The sequence below is a fragment of the Schistocerca americana genome, chromosome 5, assembly GCF_021461395.2.
Source record: "Schistocerca americana isolate TAMUIC-IGC-003095 chromosome 5, iqSchAmer2.1, whole genome shotgun sequence".
Lineage (NCBI taxonomy): Eukaryota > Metazoa > Arthropoda > Insecta > Orthoptera > Acrididae > Schistocerca > Schistocerca americana.
Window position 1 is genome coordinate 204,725,680 of NC_060123.1, and position 20,897 is coordinate 204,746,576.

General features: G+C 44.4%; 1 protein-coding gene across 1 annotated transcript; it reads left to right on the forward strand.

Moving 5' to 3' along the window:
- The first annotated feature begins 10,108 nt into the window (after positions 1-10,108).
- On the forward strand, positions 10,109-20,393 carry LOC124616264 (craniofacial development protein 2-like). The gene is made up of 2 exons (XM_047144568.1): positions 10,109-10,435; positions 20,238-20,393. The coding sequence occupies exons 1-2, from the start codon at positions 10,109-10,111 to the stop codon at positions 20,391-20,393; spliced, it is 483 nt and encodes a 160-aa protein (XP_047000524.1).
- The last annotated feature ends 504 nt before the right edge of the window (positions 20,394-20,897 follow it).

The following is a 20,897-nucleotide window of genomic DNA, read 5'->3' on the forward strand; positions in this document are numbered from 1 at the left end:
GTAGCGAACTCCGTCACAAACTCACTTTGTACAACGGGGGGTGACGGGCTTCCTAATACGGTACTATAATGTGGTGTGTTCTTCAGGGTTCGGTACCAGGGTCACTTCTTTTCCTGAGACGCATCAACGACTGGCAGAATTTCCACTTACAAGGAGAACACAGCAAGTGCCATCACTTGATTTCCCAGGTACTTCACCCAATGGAAGAGGGGTCAAAATAAGCTAATTGGTGTCTCGGCTTATCTGTAGATAGTCGCCGGCCGAAGTGGCCGTGCGGTTCTAGGCGCTGCAGTCTGGAACCGCGAGACTACTACGGTCGCAGGTTCGAATCCTGCCTCGGGCATGGATGTGTGTGATGTCCTTAGGTTAGTTAGGTTTAAGTAGTTCTAAGTTCTAGGGGACTCATGACCTCAGAAGTTGAGTCCCATAGTGTTCAGACCCATTTGAACCATTTTTTTTTTTTTTGTAGATAATCGACCGTTTCTGAAAAATTGGCGGTCAAAGTTTTCGAGGAATTTTCCAGGTACTTGACGTCAGTTTTACTGCATCCTGCAATGATACGAAACGGCTAGCGTCGCTGCTTCTTATTTTGCGTCCCGTGTTCAAAACCCGAGTCTTTTTCATTTATATGCCTATATCTGTAGAAGACTACTAACCCGGCAGGGTAGCAGACAGCGCTAACGTGCTGCTACCTGGACTCGGGGAGGCGCGCCGGCCCCGGGTCGAATCCGCCCGGCGGATTAACGACGAGGGCCTGTGTGCCGGCCTGCCTGGATATGGTTTTTAGGCGGTTTCCCACATCCCGCTAGGTGAATACAGAGTTCGTCCCCACGTTCCGCCTCAGTTACACGCATCGCAGACATTTGAAACGTGTTCGCACTATTTCACAATTTACACTAGATACAGACAGCTGGGGTACACTGATTCCATCCCTGGGGGTACGGGGTGGCGGCAGGAAGGGCATCCGGCCACCCCTAAAACTAACCTTGCCAAATCCGTTCTAACCGCGCCGACCCTGCGATCGTTGCGGGACTATGGCGTAAGCGGAAGAAGAAGAATCTGTAGAAGATTACTACGCGAATGTTTTCCAGTATACACTGACATGATTTTGTCTTTATCAACCTACAGACCGTACGTCATATGAATGAATTTAAAAAAAAAGTATGAGAAAATAATTTCGAATTGTTTTCAGTGAAACTGTTGTAGTGTAATAATCATTCATAATCCAATGGAAGAGCCAGTTTTCATAAAAGTGATCCGTTATGCACGGTTTCTCGCGAAATTATTTCTAACCCGCGAAATCTTCACCAATGCTAACGACATTTTTTCCCCGAGTGAGATTCATGTCAAGAAATGTCACTGTGACATATCTGTCTTCGCCGCGATGCTCGTAATGTTCGGATTATCTCTGTTTCGAATGTTTCTACGATCCGTTTCATGCAAGGGAATGCGCAAAATCTTTCGGAAGAATAGACATTTGAATAAAATATAAGAACTGATATGACAATGAAATATCAGAATACGAAAATTTAAAAAGATACTAACCCCTCAACGTAGCAACCACATGTATTATACAGGGGGATTGTAATCGAGGTTAAACTTCCAAAACGCTGTAGAAATAACACCACTGGTCAGAATTACGCCAAATTGCAACGGAATATTATCGGAGAAGGGGGAAAACGAATGGCAGAAGAAAAAGATTGTGTGAAAATTGATCAACAGATGGCGCAGTATGTGTCAGAATACGTAAATGAAAACACCTGTCATGCGCACGACATACTGAAGTTGGTATAAACACGCCTGGTACACGGCTTTTCCTTCTTTCGCCTCTGCGCCGTTCGCCATGAGTGTCTCAATGCAGGATAGCACTCTGCTTGTAAAGCTGTATTACAACATTGATGACTGTGCACACGTCGCTGTGCAGGAGTTCCGGACACTGAAGGATTTGAAAAAAGGCGCTGGTCCGATGACTGCCAAGGGTCTGGAGAAAATGATTCGGAAATTCGAAAAGACGGGTCCTTTTGGTGTGCAACCTGAGAGGAAACGAATTGATACGTCAGTGGAAGCAGTGGCCACAGCAATGCAGGAGGAGACGAGTGGTGGTGTGCAAACGTGTAGTGCACGGAGAACTACCCGAACACTGGACATACCTGCGAGCACGGTGCATAAAACTCTACGAAACATCCTTCTTTGCTCTCCATTCAAAATTACCCGTGTGCACGAGTTGCTTCCTGTTGACCTGCCAGCAAGAGAGACCTTTGCTTTAGAATTTCTTGCTCGCATGAAAGTGGATAACGACTGGCCGTGGAAGATTTTGTAGATAGACGAAGTCCACTTCCATTTGCCAATACACAGAATTGTCGAATATGGGCAACGGAAAACACACACGCACTTCATCCTGAAAAGGTCACTATGTGGTGCGGGTTTACGGCACGATTTATCACAGGGCCATATTTTTTCGAAGAGACAGATGCTTCCGGTCCTGTTACCTATACCGTCACTGGTAAGTGCTACGAGTCTCTTTTGCGCAACTACGTAATTCCAGCTCTCCAACAGGGTGGACGTGTGGATGGGATCATTTTTATGCAAGGTGGCGCACCTGCGAACATTGCAAATCCAGTTACGCAGCTGTTGAAGCGCCATTTCGGAAATGCTAGAATTATCATCCGCATTTTGCCTACAGCATGATCGTCCGAATCACCTGATCTTAATTCGTGTGACTTCTGGCTATGGGGCTATCTGAAAGATATTATGTTCAGTGTTCTGATTACAAACTTAGCTGCATTGAAGCAACACATTCTGAACCTGACCCCGGAAATAGTTCGATCAGTTGTGGTACATGCTGATTCTAGAATCCAACTTGTAGAAAACGGTGGTTAAGTTATGATGCGAAGATTCTGAGAAATCAGGTGATGACATTAGACGTGTTCTTCTCGTTAGTGTAGTGTGTGGCACCCTTCTTTAAAGGTGGACAAAGAGAAGGAACGTAACAGCACCCAATTAATGGCGAACATACTTTCAGAAACACTGGATGATTTATTCAAGAGAAAGAGCTTCACGAACTGAGAAAGTCAACAAGGTGTTGGTGAGCCTCTGGCCCTCTTGCAAGCAGTTATTCGGCTTGGCATTGATTGATAGAGTTGTTAGAGGTCCTCCTGAGTGATATCATGCCAAATTCTGTCCAACTGGCGTGTTACATCGTAAAAATCCCTAGATGGTCGGGGGGCCCTGCCCATAATGCTCCAAACGTTCTCAATAGTGGAGAGTTCCGGCAATCCTGCTGGGCAAAGTAGGGTTTGGCAAGCACAAAGACGAGCAGTAGAAACCCCCACCTGTGCGGGCGGGCACTATCTTGTTGTAATGTAATCCGAAGATGGCTTGCCATGAAGGGCAATAAACGGGGCGTAGAATGTCGTCGACGTACCGCTGTGCTGTAAGGGTGTCGCGGATGAACCAAAAGCCTGCTATGAAAAGAAATAGCAGCCCAGACCACTATTCCTGGTTGTCGGGTCGTATGGCAGGCGACAGTGAGGCTGGTATCCTATCACTTTTCGGGTCGTCTCCAGACACTTCTTCGCTGGTCATCGGGCTCAGTTTGAAGAGGGACTCGTCACTGAAGACAATTCTACTGCAGTAAATGAAATTCCAGGCCGAAGACGTGTCTGGACAGGCCTGAAGGTGGATGATATTGCATGAAACCAATAATTTTGAAATTAAAAAAAAAAAAAACAGCGTTCGTACTCATCGAATTACAGGAAAAAATTAAAATCTTTATTGCTGAAGAACCTTTTACTGTCGATGTGTATGTAAGGAAGAAAGAAAGGACGATTGGGGTTTAACGTTCCGTCGACGACGGACCCCGTATATCCGTGCGTGTTAAGGCGCCACTTCCGGGACGGGGAGACGCACCGGCTCCGGATCGACTCCACCCTACGGATTAACGACGAGGGTCTATGTGTCTGCCAGCATCTGTGTTTTTTAGGCGGTTTCTCACATGTCTCTGGGTGAATACCGGCCTGGAACCGAAGTCCCGCTTCAGTTACACGTTTCGCAAATATTTATCAATTTCTCGCTCACTTTCGCATGACTTACACAACGCGCAGACATTTGGGTGCACAATCCGTCCTGGGGGATAATGGAGGGAGGAGGGAGGGAGGGAGAGAGGAGGGAGGGATGGAGGAAGGAGGGAGGGATGGAGGAAGGAGGGAGGGAGGGATGGAGGAAGGAGGGTGGGAGGGAGGGAGGGAGGGAGGGAGGGAGGGAGGGATAAGGCGTGTTGACAGGAAGGGCATCCTGCCGTCGCTCAAACTAATCATTCCAAATCCGTACTGGATGTGTGTAGTGCCGGCCGAAGTGGCCGCGCGGTTCTGGCGCTGCGGTCTGGAACCGCGAGACCGCCACGGTCGCAGGTTCGAATCCTGCCTCGGGCATGGATGTGTGTGATGTCCTTAGGTTAGTTAGGTCTAACTAGTTCTAAGTTCTAGGGGACTAATGACCTCAGCAGTTGAGTCCCATAGTGCTCAGAGCCATTTTGTGTGTAGTGTCGTGCGACGAGTCGCAGTTTTGCCTTTTTCAAATGACGCAAGGGGCGAGTGCACCGAGATGTTTAACCCGTGGTTTGTGGAACGTGAAGTTCACGCCGGTAGTTGTTCAGTGATGTTTCGTAACATGACTCTCATTCAGGTTCCGGAATCACGAATGTTTTAACAGTGTCGGTGACTTAAGTGTTATCCTTTGTTTATGCCCTAGTGATGAGTATGCTGCGGGCACTAACGTCTTCCAAGCTGTGTCCAAAGGGCTGCACGCATATGTTACTGGTTTTATGAACACTCAGGCACCATTTTGCTCTTCGTCTTGCCAGCTACATCGCTCGATGTTAAACCTCTGCTTACCAGAGAATATATGTATATTTACCTACCTCTCGGACCCGTGTTGTTTAAACTGACACTATTTTGACTATTTATGACATGAACCACCTTTTAAAATAATTTTATTTATTTGAAGTTTATATTTTAAACAACACGATTTTATACTTCTACTGGTAGCTTCTTAGGTCCACAGACAATAGCAGAATGTTCCGAGCATACGGGTTTTCTATCTTTGGTCTTTACACAATATTAAACTACTGACCTTTTCTTAGTTGTTGGTTTCGCAGCTCTTCTTCTTTACCTGTTAGTTGCTTTCCCAAATTGACAATGAAAGTCCGACGCCTCATTTTTTGTTGGTAGCCAGTATCATTCAAGTTATGTATTCATTCATTACACATACATCAATCATGTTGAAGAAAACCACCAGTGGCCAGTGTCTTGTTTTTCTCTTCATACTGTATCATCTCGTCTTATGGTCCACGGCGTGAACGCCACTTTCGTGGCATTGTACGTCATTATAACTTCAGGTTTTATTACTTCTGATGGTGATACCGTTGGCCGGTCATGAAGAGAGCTAAGGACGCTAACAACTTCATTCTTCTTAAGAACATAACTGGCTATCATCACATATGGTTGAAAAATAAATAATGTACACTATACTTCACATCTTTCAGATGTAACAAAATCGGCGGGCACTTCACCTTTGTTCTTTCACATAGTACCGACTACTGTCAGATCTCTTGACAACAAATAATGAGATAAATCCAGAGATGTAAAAGAAGTATCGCAGGTGATATTACGTCCAGACTTTTCAAGTTCAATCACCAGAGTTTCCACAATATTCTGTTCGAGACGCACGGCTATGGTTTGTTCCTCTCTCTACAAATACCCTTTCATCTTCTTGCAGTAGCTTGTTCCACTGTCACAAATGGCCCAGAACTTTGTTCCGTATCTACCAGGCTTTTATGGCATATGTTGTGATCAACTATTCATCCACGGCCATGCACAATCCTGGAATGTAGGTATATCTCATGGTAGTACCCCACATCTCAAAAACTTCTCTGACAGGTTCAAATTTGTCACTTGACATATGCTCAAGTCGGGGTGCTACACTGCGAAAGCGCAACACCCTCGGAATAGCATGGGAGCGGTGCTGAGACAATTTTATGGAACCGTTATCGGACATTCTCTCCACTCAAAGCTGACTGATATCTTCATTTATTGACTTGTAAACACACTTAACGATCAGAACACTACGAAACTTTTTCATTTCGTTCAAAACTATATCCAGCCAATTCTTGTAAACGATTCGACCATCCTTGCTGGACCACAGACACACTTTTTCTCAATGTGGGGTACACGAAAGAACAACACAAAACAAGACTCTTCATTATCACAATTCCTAATCGAATACCTTTTAGGTTCTTGATCTTCTTTTAATGAATACTTTTTGCTCCGGCTACCAGAAGTTCCAGATGAGAGGCCGTAGCCATATTTCATTTCCATTACGAGAAAACAGCGAGCCACACTCAACAGAATTTGCACTGAATTGTCCTCCTCCTTCGTAATGGGATTTTCATAATCACCAACATCATCATCATCATCATCTTGGTGTTGTCCTGAGTTTTCAGCGATGTCTGCCTCATTATCACCATCATCGGAAAATTTCTAATTCAGTAAATAGATTTCCAAAACCAGCATTCTACTCCAACAATTCCCATGTCTAGTTATCTGACAGTCCTCTTCTCCGTAACATTTATAGTTTGTAGAACAGACAACTGCTATGAATAATGCACCATAATAAGTGCTTATCACAGTGTGGACTGCTGAACACTGAAAGAACAACGACGCGAGTCAACAATAGCAAATGACGTAACAGACGCTGCGCAAACATACATATGGTTTGAAACTTCCTGGCAGATTAAAACTGTGTGCCCGACCGAGACTCGAATTCGGGACCTTTGCCTTTCGCGTTCGAGTCTCGGTCGGGCACACAGTTTTAATCTGCCAGGAAGTTTCATATCAGCGCACACTCCGCTGCAGAGTGAAAATCTCATTCTGGATACATATGGTTGTATAAAAATTGATTCCAACCGCACGGGATTGCGAGGCCCATGCGGTAGGAAACGTAAACCAACACTTCACAACAAAGCCATAGGTAAATTTTTATGATTATTTTCCTAAATTATGACTAAAAAAACAATTAGGAAAAGTTCTAAAATTTCATTAAAATAAAATGTATAGTTTATAATAGAGAAGATAATAAAAATCGCAGACTGGCGTCAGAGAGTTAGATAGAGCGTTAATTATAAGAAAACTACTGGGCTGTTTGGATTAGTGTATGAAAAGCAGCGATGAACATACAAATTTTGTAATAGATCCATCTATGGAATCTGGTACATCTACAGAATCTAATCATTAACGAGTGGGTCCTGCTGGACTTAGCGTACCTGAAGAAACTTGTGGTTTCTTCCTCGCCGAAATGAGACCATTACCAAGGCTATACTCCGTTCATTATAAGACTAAACCTGATTTAACCATTACACCATGTATTCTTCCGCGTTTGCTTGAATCTCATGCCGCGTGGGATTCGTCGAGCGGTCTTGGGCGCTGCAGTCATGGAATGTGCGGCTGGTTCCGGTGGAGGTTCGACTCCTCCCTCGGGCATGGGTGTGTGTGTTCGTCCTTAGGATAATTTAGGTTAAGTAGTGTATAAGCTTAGGGACTGATGAACTTAGCAGTTAAGTCCCATAAGATTTCACACACATTTGAATTTTTGAATCTCATTGGATTTCGTTTCGCGTGGAGCAGAAGCCAAACTTTGTCCACTACAGTCAAGGACGATCATAAGAATACGTATTATGCTCTGTTACACGCACATAGACTTAGCGATAATGCAGGACAACAGCTTTACCGGCGCATATAACAGCTGCAGAGAAGCAATATAGCTTCGAGTGTCACTTAATTTTTAAAGAGAATGAAATAATATTCCAGCACTACCGAACGGTTCTTAAGTGACCAGACGGAAAGCGAAGAATGCTCTCGTTCTCACGTAACACAGTATTCTAATTACAAACAAGAGTGATGAAAATTATTAACTTTTTAAAGACAGGGTAATTTTTCTGAGCAAGCTCAGTGTGATGCAAAAGCACACTGGATGGATTTCACCATACTGTTTAACACTGAAGTCACTGAAGGTATTGATCACAGTCAGTCGTCTGGTAATCTCTTAGCTCCTTCCTTATCCGAATCCGAGAAATACATTTCAGTTCTGGAACTGTCATCTGCTACGACGATAACGAGTCGATGAACAACAGAATCCACTAAGCCACCCAGGCGCCGCATTTTCTCCTTTTCTTTTATGATGAGCCGTTCTGTATCCCCCCGGCGTTTGGTAGTGACATGTGAAATGCTACGTGCGTTAGTTCAAGTATGTCTGGCTGCTTAAGTCTTGTTATTTCTCACGACATATTCCTTAACTTGGCTCCAGATCAGTTCTGTTGGGTTCATATTGTAATGGTACAGTGGCAAATGTAAAAATGCAGCATTTGTATAGTGTGCTTGCGGCTGTGAAAAAGATTGTTTTTTCAAATTTCTACTAGACTTATCACTCTGGTTCGTGTGAGACTAGATCTGTGGTGTAAAACAACGGACATATACCGAATAAAAAGTATTTGGTTTTTCATTTTGTCGTAAAAAATTAAATTCTTACGTTTTCTTAATTTAAGCGACCTTTATTAACAATCTTTCATAAAATATCGATAATTAAGAAATGAATTTTACAATGATGACCTGTAGGTATTACAAATTGAACGAAAAAAAGCATGTCCAAAGCGGGATTCCAACCAGCGATCCGTGAAATGCACCCGCACATTAATCCATCACGCTACCGGCACCAGCACATCAATCTATCACGCCACCGGTTACGCTACACGTCCAACGCAACAGCAAAACTCTGCTGTATCAAATAGAGTACCTCGAAAAACTTCAAAGCCGAACTTTTTCTGCAAATTTATGAAAAACATTAAGAACAACCTATTTGTCGGCACTTTTTAACCATGTTCCACTCGGGTGTTTCACTGCGGAGCAGGAAGCAGCATCAGCCATTTTCATAAGGCGCATAACAGCGCGATAATCAGAGCACAACAGCACAGACAGTGACTGTACACGATTTTTGAAACAAGGATTACAAAGCTAAAGTGTGATTAAGAAAAACGTTGATGGCTGTTAATACACAAGAATATCTTAACGTTCCATTTAACATAACTTAGTAATAAGATATGCCTTTGATTGTGGCACCTTACACTATCATTAACGCGACTCCAGGGAGGCAGGGTCCCCTTCCCCATTCCTCCACTGGGGTCTGGCGCGTCCACGTCGCGGGGGTGGGCACCCTACACTTCAGTAGTCCGGAGTGGCAGGATAGCTGAGTTCAGGCAGGGATCTAATCCCATGGGCTATAACACGCAACCCATGCCCAGGGTTACGGGTGAAGACCTTAATGGCAGCGACGGCGGAGAATAAAGACTTCGGAACGGCAAAGCTGGCAGAAGAGGCAATCCTCCTTTCTGGGGATTAAATGAGAAGGGAACTACTGGCTTGTGGTGGAGGAGAAACACGAAAGACTAAGGGAGACAAGCCCAGCAGAAAACCCGTCCTTGCGTTAGGCCTAGCAAGCCAGTAGAAAAGTCTTCATATATTGCTTTCAAAACACAGACGAGCCTCGGAACGAACCACTCAGGATCTGACACCTCACTGCTTCAGGTACTGATGCGAATGATGGGAGACCTATGACATTCAACAGTACAAGAAAATGGCCAAATGGACTAAGAAATAACCTAAATATTGGCACCCTTAATATATCAACCCTCAATGGAAAAATGGATGAAATGACAGATATACTAACAGAGAGAAAGTTGGATTAGGTGTCAGATATATATCAGACAATCATAATCTTGAACCTAAGATTCCAAAAAGAAACACTAAAAATTATCGCCGGCCGCGGTGGTCTTGCGGTTCTAGGCGCTCAGTCCGGAACCGCGCGACTGCTACGGTCGCAGGTTCGAATCCTGCCTCGGGCATGGATGTGTGTGATGTCCTTAGGTTAGTTAGGTTTAAGTAGTTCTAAGTTCTAGGGGACTGATGACCACAGATGTTTAGTCCCATAGTGCTCAGAACCATTTGAACTAAAAATTATCCAGATTTATCCACCTCAAGTGGGATGTAGCGAAGAAGAGAAGATGGACTTTGAAAGTGAGTTAGAGAACCATATAGAGAGTGCTAACATAGTGATGGGTGTTTTTAATGCACAGATAGGTAAGGACAGCAAGGGATTTGAGCAAGTATTGGGATGTTTTGGATATGGAGGCAGAAATGAAGACGGGGAAAGACTCCTCGATTTGTGCCAGAGGAATAGAATGAAAATAGCAAACAACTGGTTTGTGAAGGGAGAAGGTCATGTTATCACCAGATACAGTTGGGATGAAAGAACCAAGAGTGTAATTGATTATATTCTAGTAGATAGGGAACGGGGAGAGAAAGTAACAAATGTGAAGGTAATTCCAAGTGTGAGTGCAGATGGTGACGATAGAGTACTGGCGGGACAATGAAAAATGAATCAGTGTGTGAAAAATAGAAAACGGAAGAAAGTCATGAGGATACGGGATTGGAAACTGAAGGAGAGTGATAGTGCTGAGAAGTATAGAGAATTAATCACACAAAAATTTCCAAAATAAGTTTTCTGCGATGTAGAAAAAGAATGGAGTTTATTGAAAGACACTTTAGTCGAAGCAGCACAAAAAGCATGTCGTAGAACATCTGGAAAGGGAAAAATAAGACAAGTTGGTGGGATGATACCACAATACAAGCAGTTTGAAGAAAAAATGGAGCGTGGAGAAAGTGGTAGGAAACATGTGTAGAGGAAAAGAAGAAGTGCAAAGAAATGTGGAAACAGCAAAGAAAAAGGCATGGGAAGAGTTAAAAAAAATAAAAATAAAAGAACTTGAACATTTGAATAGCAATAAGAAAACAATCTATAAAATGGTGATAAATAAAAGGAAGGCTTCTGGCCGGCCGTGGTGGCCGAGCGGTTCTAGGCGCTACAGCCTGGAACCGCGCAACTGCTACGGTCGCAGGTTCGAATCCTGCCTCGGGCATGGATGTGTGTGATGTCCTTAGGTTAGTTACGTTTAAGTAGTTCTAAGTTATAGGGGACTGATGACCTCAGAAGTTAAGTCCCATAGTGCTCAGAGCCATTTGAACCATTTGAAGCCTTCTGAAGTACCAGTAAAGATGGAAACAGAGGATGGTACCGTGATTGAAGATCCATGGGATATGAAAGATCTCTGGAGAGAACATTTTAAGAAACTGTTAAAAAACGAGGAGAAGGCACACGAAGAAACAACAAATAATGGAGAAAATGAGAGAAGTTGGGAAGCAGAATTAGGACAAATTACACGGGAAGAAATGGAAATAGCTGTGAAGAAGAAAATGGGGGGGGGGGGGGGGGGATAACCCTTATGAGTCATGCAGCCAAGATTTTTGAAAAAATTTTACTAAATCGAATAAGTGAAAAGATAGAAAAGGAGTTGAGTGGAGAACAGCATGGGTTTAGGTAAGGAAGAAGCACAATCGACCTGATATTTTCTATCCGTCAACTGATTAAAAAAAGTTGGGAGTACAGCATGAGGGTGATAATGGTTTTTATAGACATAGAAAAGGCATATGACTCAGTTAACAGGGAAAGACTCTGGGAAGAAATGAAGTAGATAGATATCGAAGATGGATACATTAATGTAATAAGGACCATGTACAGAGGACAATTGTAGAATTAGAACACGACTTGGGAACTCTGCATACTTCGAAATACAAGGGCTTAAACAAGGAAGTATTCTATCTCCTGCACTTTTTAATGTTGTGATGGAGGGAATGAATAGGGCAGTTAGAGATATAGTAATTGACAAAGACAAACAGATGATTTTTGCAGATTATATGGTAATATGGGGAGATAAAGAGGTAGATGTACTTGCGTGGAAGGAAATAATGAAAAGATACGGATTAAAAATAAAGATAAGAGTGAAGTAATGGTATCTGGAAGAGAAAAAGGAATCAACGGGAATATTACTTTGAATGGAGAACCCCTCAAAGTGGCAGACAGTTTCACTTATTTAGGGAGTGAAATATCTGTTGATAGAAGAATAACCAACGAAATTAATAGGTTACAGGAGGAAGGCAATTTCTACCAAACATTAAACCACCTGATTTGGAATAAGGAAGTTTCAGAAAAAGCAAAATTCCTTATGTATAAGAGTTATTACTTTCCTATTGTCAGCCGCGCGGTGTAGCCGTGCGGTCTAGGGCGACTTGTCACCGTTCGCGTGGCTCCCCGCGTCGGAGGTTCGAGTCCTCCCTCGGGCATGGGTGTGTGTGTATGTGTTGTCCTTAGTGTAAGTTAGTTTAAATTAGATTAAGTAGTGTGTAATCCTAGGGACCAATGACCTCAGCAGTTTGGTCCCATAGTCCTTACCACAAATTTCCAAAAATGTTTCCCTATTGTCACCTATGGAGGAGAAACATAGACAATGACAGAAAGGGACTGGAGCAGACTGCAAGCAGGGGAAATGAAATTTCTCAGAGCAATCAAGGGAAAAACAAGAATGAACAGAGTAAGGAATGTAGATATTAGAAATGACTTTAAACAAGAAAGTATGACAGAAGAAATCGAAAAAAAAAGGAGACTAAGATGGTAAGGGCATATTAAGAGAATGCGTGTGCAGAGACTTCCCAAAATTATGGAAGAACTAAAAATGGATGGAAAAAGACCTAGACGGCGCCCAAGAACACGGTGGAAAACGGGAGTGAGAATATCTGTGCAAAGGAGAAGTGTGACCTGGCAGCAAATGGAGGAAGAAAAGTGGTGGGAGGATCGAGCCAAATGGAGAGGACTCGTCAGCACCCAGACTCGGCAGCAGCTGGAGCGGGATCCGGATACAGCAACAATTAATAAGATATCTAATACATAAGTAAGACCTACTTCCAAGAGCGTAACAACCCCAGCATACGTGTGCTACGGCTTCTGGTCAATCATTGCGTTTTTGTTTGTTTACATCATGTTTATTCTTATGATAAACTGAGTATAGGTATTGACATGATGTCTCCTCTGGGTGTGCTTATAAACGAACACGTGACGGGACGCCTATGAGGTGGCGTTTACAGAGAGAGCCTAGGGAAGACGGCAGGGTAGCGACTGCCACGGCTGCTCGCTATTCGCTGCCCGCCTGTTTGCTCTGACAACCGGCCGACCCGGCCAGGCGGCAGGCAGCGCACAAGGAGCGTGACTGCGAGCAATTTTCCGGTGGGCAGACGAGGGGTATCGCACCCGGCACGGCGTCCCACGAGGGCTCTCTACACCCGCGAGGCCCTCTGGAATTTAATTAAACCTCACCTGCGGGAAAAGGCTTTCGGCGACGGCGCGCCGTAGCTGCAGACACAGCCCGCAACGACCCCCGCCTTCCACATCCCACTTGGTTGCCCACGGCCACTCGCCTACGTCACTCGATTATAAAATTAAAGTAGGTCTAAAATAGCCTTCCCTCTATAAGCGGGTCGTCGTTCCGGCATTGTTGCCAAGTCACGAACGATGCTGATACGGCATCCCGCGCCCGCGAACCGCCAGGGGTGACGTCTGGCCGCCAGGTGTTCGCCGCTCTGCCGGCACGAGTCGTCGACTTCGGCCGCCGAGACATTCACAGTCTTCACTGGTGCGCACTGACGTTTGTCAAAACTGGATCTCTCGCAAACAACAGCTGCCCGAATGAATACTCGCGGCACAGTAAGTGACTAAAAAGGGACCTTAATATTGGGCCTCCTCGAGTTTCTTGACAGTAGTAGGAGCCGCGGTTCAATGCGCTGACATCAATTTCCTAAGGTAGTAAGACGCAATTTAAAAAGAAATCTGGATGATCGTTAAACTGGAAACTGGCGATGGGACGGTGAACGGAATAAGATCTATTGTGACCATTTAAAGACAACAATGTCGGTATTTGTCACAGGAGACTTAGGGAAACAATGATCAACCTAAATCATAATCCGATATTGCAGTACCTATGTTGTTCAGAAGTACGACGTAAAGTTCCTTGAAGGAACGGCTGCAGGCGGTGGCGGTGAATGGACCGTGTGTTTTGACTCCACGAAACGCGAGAATGAGGGTCTGACGACAGTCAAAAACTGGCGAAACCGATTACCATCAAAATAAATATTTTTGCGGACGAGGCTGTTTGTGTCCACTTTTAAGTACTTCTTGCCAGACCGCAGTTCTCCACTAGAAATGTTCTCAAAAATTACATCAGCTGCATAATGGGGCACGACAATGAAAACTTGGGCCTGACCGGTACTGCAACGTGGATTTCCCGCTTATCGGGAGTATGCATGCATGTCCGATGGAACATTACATCGTACTTCTGAACAACACAGGCACTGCATCATTGTATTTATTCGCCGACATCGGACAAGCGACTTTCAATTAAAATGTCTCTTCTATGCGGGAATATACATAACGGATATACGAATGCAGGTTGTACACACATGGCTGACTACACATGAAAGTTTGGGTCTGGCCATGAAGCGTGCTCGGATATCCAAATAGTAAGGCAAGCGCTTGCTATAAGCGGGAAATCCGGATTCGAGACCCGGTCTGGCACAAATTTTCATCGTCGTCATTCCGCTAGAAAGCTGACGGTTGCCACATTTGAAACTGTTAATACATTTCATGTACTACATCATAATGCTAGCACAGGAATTTGAATCTGGTAGACCCAAAAGCTCCTAGGCCGGTATCACACTATCAAATTTATTTGTCAAAGTTGATATGTCAAATATTTATGTCAAAGACATTTGATGGTGTAATAGGGAACTTTGTCAAATATATATGATCAAATTTAGGGCCTCGCCGTAGATTTGATCATCAAAGTCGTTTGTCTTCTTTTCACTGCAATGTGAAATGTAGCCGCTTGGAGCGCTATTGTCGCTACAGCTATTTGACGTCTCTGTAGTGTGTTTGTAAATATGGCTTAAAAGTTGGTGTGTTCCTTCGACTCTTTTTTTATATTTTTAAAAAACTTGCCTCCTCAAGGTTGGGGGGGGGGGGGGGGGCGGGGAGCATGGGGCACAGTGCATGCTATTAATTGTGTGTTGATGGACAAGTAGAATATGCTGCAGGCGACTTGATGTCCACAATCACACCTACAGGCATCCACCTCTACATCTGGAAACATCCAAGCAGCTTTTCAGTAAGCCGGAATAAAGAACAGAAAATAAAAAAGTCTTTCTTAGCTTTCCATTTTACTTTGTTTATCCTTGAACTCTAGATGTCACAAGTTAAAAAGCGCTTCTTCTGTTTCGTACTTATTAATTTTGTAGTTGTGGAACACTAATTCCATTATTCAAAAATAAAAATAGTTCTTATTGCCTATGTAGTGTACTAAAAATTTATTTACATCCACATATGGCCCATTCAGTGCTTTGTAAATCGCTTCACGCATCTCTGGAATTATTTTGGTTAATGTGCAATGTGATATTCGAGTGCTGTGTTGTAAACTAGCGTAGCTCTCTTCTGTGTCAAGAAATCCTAGTGTCACAATTTGCCTGCCTTCTGCACGTAAAGTATTTCTCAAAAGAGTATTCTCTATTGTAATAAGAGAAGCCACTTGAATGAGCAAACACTGAAATACACTCTCACCCATTCGTAAGTAATTTACGTCCTCCATTAGCAGCTTTCGTAACACATTTTGCTGAATGCTTTTACTATCTCGACGTAATGCCTATGGCTTCATCCAAGTATGTTTCATCCTAATACACACACAGTGAGACGTCAAATATCTTTGACAAACACGAGACATCAAATATCTTTGTCAAACAAATTTGACGAATATTTGATCATATCTTTGATCAAATCTTTGCCAAACAAATATGATAGTGTAATACCGGCCTTACCATTCCGCATGAAAGTGGGTACACTTCATAAATTTTCGCAAGTTTTGGATGAACTTCCGCCGGTGTTAATATGTAAAAAACAAAGAATTTCGGTAAACTGATTTGAAAGAAACACGCCACCACATTTAAAACCCAAATAATCAAAGTTCTTGCACAATAATGTTCACAACTCCGCAACACGTTGGGCAAATTTTCATCTAGTCCTTGTACAATGCTGCGTATCAGCGCGTGCTCTGTGGGGGACAAATCAGCTATGTTGCGGCTCAACAGCTCTGAGTTCACGTGGCTTTGTACGGTTCAGTGCCGACAAGTTAAAATGGGCCGTAACACGGACGTGTAGCAGATGTTAAACGTCTGTGTTACGGTAGTGATTGCAACAAACACAGCGTCTCCTCCACTACGCCAATCCGAAAGCTCTGTCTTGCTCTCACTACAGCTCTACCTCTCCGCTCGGCGCCCTCCTCCGGCGGTGTGTATGATCTCGTGCAAACACGCCACGGCTTACGCCAGCTTCTGTTTAGGTGTCGTCAGCAGCGAAACTATAAGGCGGCCGCCAGCGCAAGGCCCCGACTTATGACGACCCGAAGGAAGAACACAGCGTTCATTTTCAAACAGTTTAGCTTCCTCATTCAAATCCTCTGTCAAGACGGATTGACTATCACTAACGCTTCTCCTGTCAGTACGAAGGCTACAAAGCGCAGCGCAATACGCCGCTTCTAAACGCTTGTTAAAAACTTCCACAAACAGATGTGTACAACAAATAACCAACCAGTTAAAAAAAAAAGAGAATCACCTGCGTTTTGTTATATGTTACTGTAAAACGTATTTTAATATTAAAATCTTTTGGTTTTGAAGCTTGGCCAGCTCCGAATCCCAACAATAAGGACCGAGCGATTTGATGCAACGATTAGAAACGCGTTCCTGTGGTGGTGGTGGGAGGAGAGGGGGGGCGGGGGGGGGGGGGGGGGGTAGTATTGGGCTGGCAATACGACCAATGTGAAAGACGCGTCATGACGAATCCTTTGACGCCATAAGCAAATCTATTTGCTTTTCTGTCATGATTTTGCATTCGTCATGCTAACAACGGGTCTGGTGGCATAACTACAAGTGACTGAAACTGCGGTTTCTAGAATTATGTGGAGGTGAACCAGTGTTGCATGACGCAAGCATGGAACATAACACATAGATGTACGAATGGGGCAAAGAAAATTTCCCAACACCTTTCAGCATCTGGTTTCGGACCAGAAGAATTGATTTGTGAAATTTAAAAACTTGGCTTGTTATTCTCAGCAATTAAAGTGGACTGGTGATAGCACGCGCTATGGAAATAGCTCTGCTCATACTCTCAGGAGATTTTCGACACGCACTTCTAGTTATCCCCAAGTCAACACTAGCAGACGAGATCAGTTCATGCTTAAAAAAAAAAAAAAAAAAAAAAAAAAATCACATCTCTGGCCGCACATAAAAATACTGCGACTAACAAAAAATATGTGAACTGAATTATCGAAAGATAAAACAGCACATTTTGCTCAACAACTACTGATTAGACGATTGGCCTCATTAAAATCAACGGTGATTCTCCAGCATAGCCACTGCTGATACCGAACCCATCGACCAAATTCATCCACACATTGTTCACAACTATATCAATCCGGATTGGCTATCTGAAAGGGCAATTTTGGCAACTAAATATGATATTGTCGACGATATCAGCTTTAATATTGAAAAGAAAATTACCGGCGAAGGAAGAATATACAAATCGATCGACAGGCTGGTAAACGTTCAAGAAAGTGTGAACTTTCCTACAGAGTTTCGAAACTCTTTGCAAGTACCAGGAATGCCGTTAGACAGCCCTCGACTTAAACTGGAACTCCGATCGCCGGCCGCGGTGGCCGAGCGGTTCTAGGCGCTTCAGTCCGGAACCGCGCGACTGCTACGGTCGCAGGTTCGAATCCTGCCTCGGGTATGGATGTGTGTGATGTTCTTAGGTTAGTTAGGTTTAAGTAGTTCTAAGTTCTAGGGGACTGATGACCTCAGACGTTGGAAATTCAGTATTGGCCTCATAGTAAATGAAAAGAAAACAAAATGTATGGTAATGTCACTATCTGAGGCCAGAAGAAACCGTAAAGACCTAAACATTAATGGGAAACCCTTCAAGGAGTGTCGTCCTTTAACTGCTTGGGAACCATAATAACGAATGATAAGAGTACTGGAAAGGCTGTAAAGGGAAGAATACAAGCAGGAAACAGACCTTACTTTACAAGTATGAAACTTTTCAGAAATAGCCTTGTTACAAGAAAAACAAAACTGCTTGTATGTAACTCCCTAGACCCCCGTTATCACAAACTGGTCAGATGTATGGACGTTGACAGAACGTGACAAAAATGCATTAAGAACCATTGAGCAGAAAATACTACGCGAAATCTATGATCAAATAAGGGAGGAAGAAGGGTGCAACGCCGAATTACAAGTGTTGATACAAGGTAGGGACATAGTAAAATTTGTGGAATCACGGCGAATACGATGGTTCGGACACGCGGAGAGAATGGCAGACGATAAAATTCCAAAGAAAATCATAAAAGGTGTGATCCATTGACTATGCGAAAGGGAAGACCTACAAGAAGGTGGATTGACGACGTAATAGTGGATCTCACCAGTATGAGAGTCTGGAAACGAACACCAAACAACCGAGAATTGTGGAAGAAGCCAAGGCTCACCAAGGCCTGCAGCGCTACCGAAGAAGATGGCTGTACCATCGCGTACACAATATACAAAAGGGCAGTGCGTTGGTACGGCTGTCATGTGATTCATGTGAAAAGGTTTCCAATGTGATTATGGCCGCACGAGGGGAATTAACAGACGTTGAATGCGGAGTGGTAGTTGGAGTTAGACACATGGGACATTCCATTTCGGAAATCGTCAGAAAATCCAGTATTTCGAGATCCATACTGGCAAGAGAGTGCCGAGAATAACAAATTTCAGGCAATCCATCTCACGACGGACAACGTAATGGTCGACGGCCTGCACTTAATGACCAAGATCAGCGGCGTTTGCTTTTGCGTCAGTGCTAACAGACAAGCAACACTGCGTGGAATGGCCGCGGAAATTATTGTGGAACGTACGACGAACGCATTCGTTAGCATAGTACGGCGAAATATGACATCCTTGAGCTATGGCAACAGATTACTGACGCCAGTGCCTTTGCTAACAGCACGACATGGCCTGCAGCGGCTCTCCTTGGCTCATGACCATACCCGTTGGATCCTACACGGGTCCAAAACCGAGGCCACGATTTCAGTTGACAAGACCTGATGATAGGGTTAGAGAGTGAGGCAGATCCTACGAAGCTATGGACTTAAGTTATCAACAGGGCACTGTGGAATTTGGTGGTGGGTCCACAGTGGTGTGCGATGTGTCTACATGAAATGGACTGCGTTCTCTGGCTCAGCGGAACCCATATTTGACTGGAAATGTTCGGCTACTTAGAGAGCATTTGTAGCCATTCATACACTTTATGTTCCCAAACAACGACGGAGTTTTTATGGATGACAGTGCGCCATGTCATCGGGTCACAATTGTTCACGATTGGTTAGAAGAACATTCTGGACAATTCGAGCCAATGGTTTGGCCAACCAGATCTCCTGATATGAAACACATCGAACATTAATTGGACACAATCGAGAGGTCATACAGTCGAGAAGTCCCGCACCGGCAACACTTTCGCAATTATGGACGGCTACACAGGCAGCATAGCTCAAATTTTCTGCAGGAGACTTCGAACGATGTGTTAAGTCCTCGCCACGTCGAGTTGCTGCACTACGAGGGGCAAAAGCAGGTCCGACTCGATAGTAGGAGGTATGCCTTGACTTTTTCACCTCAGCGTAGGTGGCTTGTGATGTATGATGTAGATGTACAGAATTAGCGTTTCACGGAATATGAGCACGAACTCTGAACGACAAAGTGGCATTAAAGAGAGCAGTGAACGTTGAGAGTCGAACTCGGCTGTAATAGCGACGGAGAAAAACAACAGTTCACACTCTGGCTGGAGTCCACACAGCGAGTACGCGTAACAGCAAACTCGCAGAACTGAAGAAGAATACTGGGTCGGTCGTCGAAATATTGTTCATAAAATGGAAACAACTACTCCGCAGAACACGCGTAGTGGCAGCTGTCACGTTGTTGGGTTTAACAGGTAGATACGAACATTAGCACAAATTAGGAAGACGCAGGGGGCGCAATCAACCGAGTGGAAAGACAAATGACTTTTCTAAAAGCAGCCACTTCCACACGGCTAATCAAGACGCGGGGGGGGACAGAAAATATGAAACAAGCTGGTGGAAGGTAATTACACTGCCATTCAGCGGCGCCTTCCGCCGCCAGGGGGCCGGGCCGGAGCGGCCGGCCGGCCGGCTGGCTGTTGCTGCGAGCAGCCCGCCCGGCTTATCGCGCGCCGGGCGCGGCCAGCGCAGCGCCGCGCATTCAGCCGCTGATCAGGCCGACACCTCAATGGCACGCACGCCTTTGTCGCGAGCGTAATGCTTGACTAGTCATTAGCAGAGTGCCGTGCAGCGCCGCTGCGGGCGGTGCGCAGCTGCGCAACGGGATGCAGCCGCTGCGTCTCCTGCCGCTTTGACTTCCACTCGTCACCGTCTGGCACGAGAAGGAGAATTTGAGGTGATGGGTGACCTACTCTTTAGTAGTATTTTTAAATAGAATTTAGCCACACAACTGGCCTTACGAGCAGTCCCTCTTCGGTTTTCTTCGTACTAGGGGGTACCCAAAAGAAACCGAACTAATTTTTCGATTGGCAGAGCTTTTGTAGTACCGCGTTTTGCCGCTAGGAGCGCATAGAGCGAACATTCCAAGAGTCAGTCAGCCGAGTGTCGTCCTGAAGGATGATGTTAATTGGTTTGTGGCGCGCTCCACTGCGCGGTTATCAACGCCCGTACAAATTCCCAACCTTTGCTCAGTCCAATCTTGTCACTTTCATGAATGATGATGAAATGATGAGGAAAACACAAACACTAAGTCACTCGAGGC

Coding starts and splice junctions, on each gene's coding strand:
- LOC124616264 (XM_047144568.1), top strand. CDS start 10,109: ATGGACTTTGAAAGTGAGTTAGAGAACCATATAGAGAGTGCTAACATA. Junction 10,436..20,237: donor ATGTGAAGGTAATTCCAAGT/GTGAGTGCAGAT, acceptor TTCCGCCGCCAG/GGGGCCGGGCCGGAGCGGCC.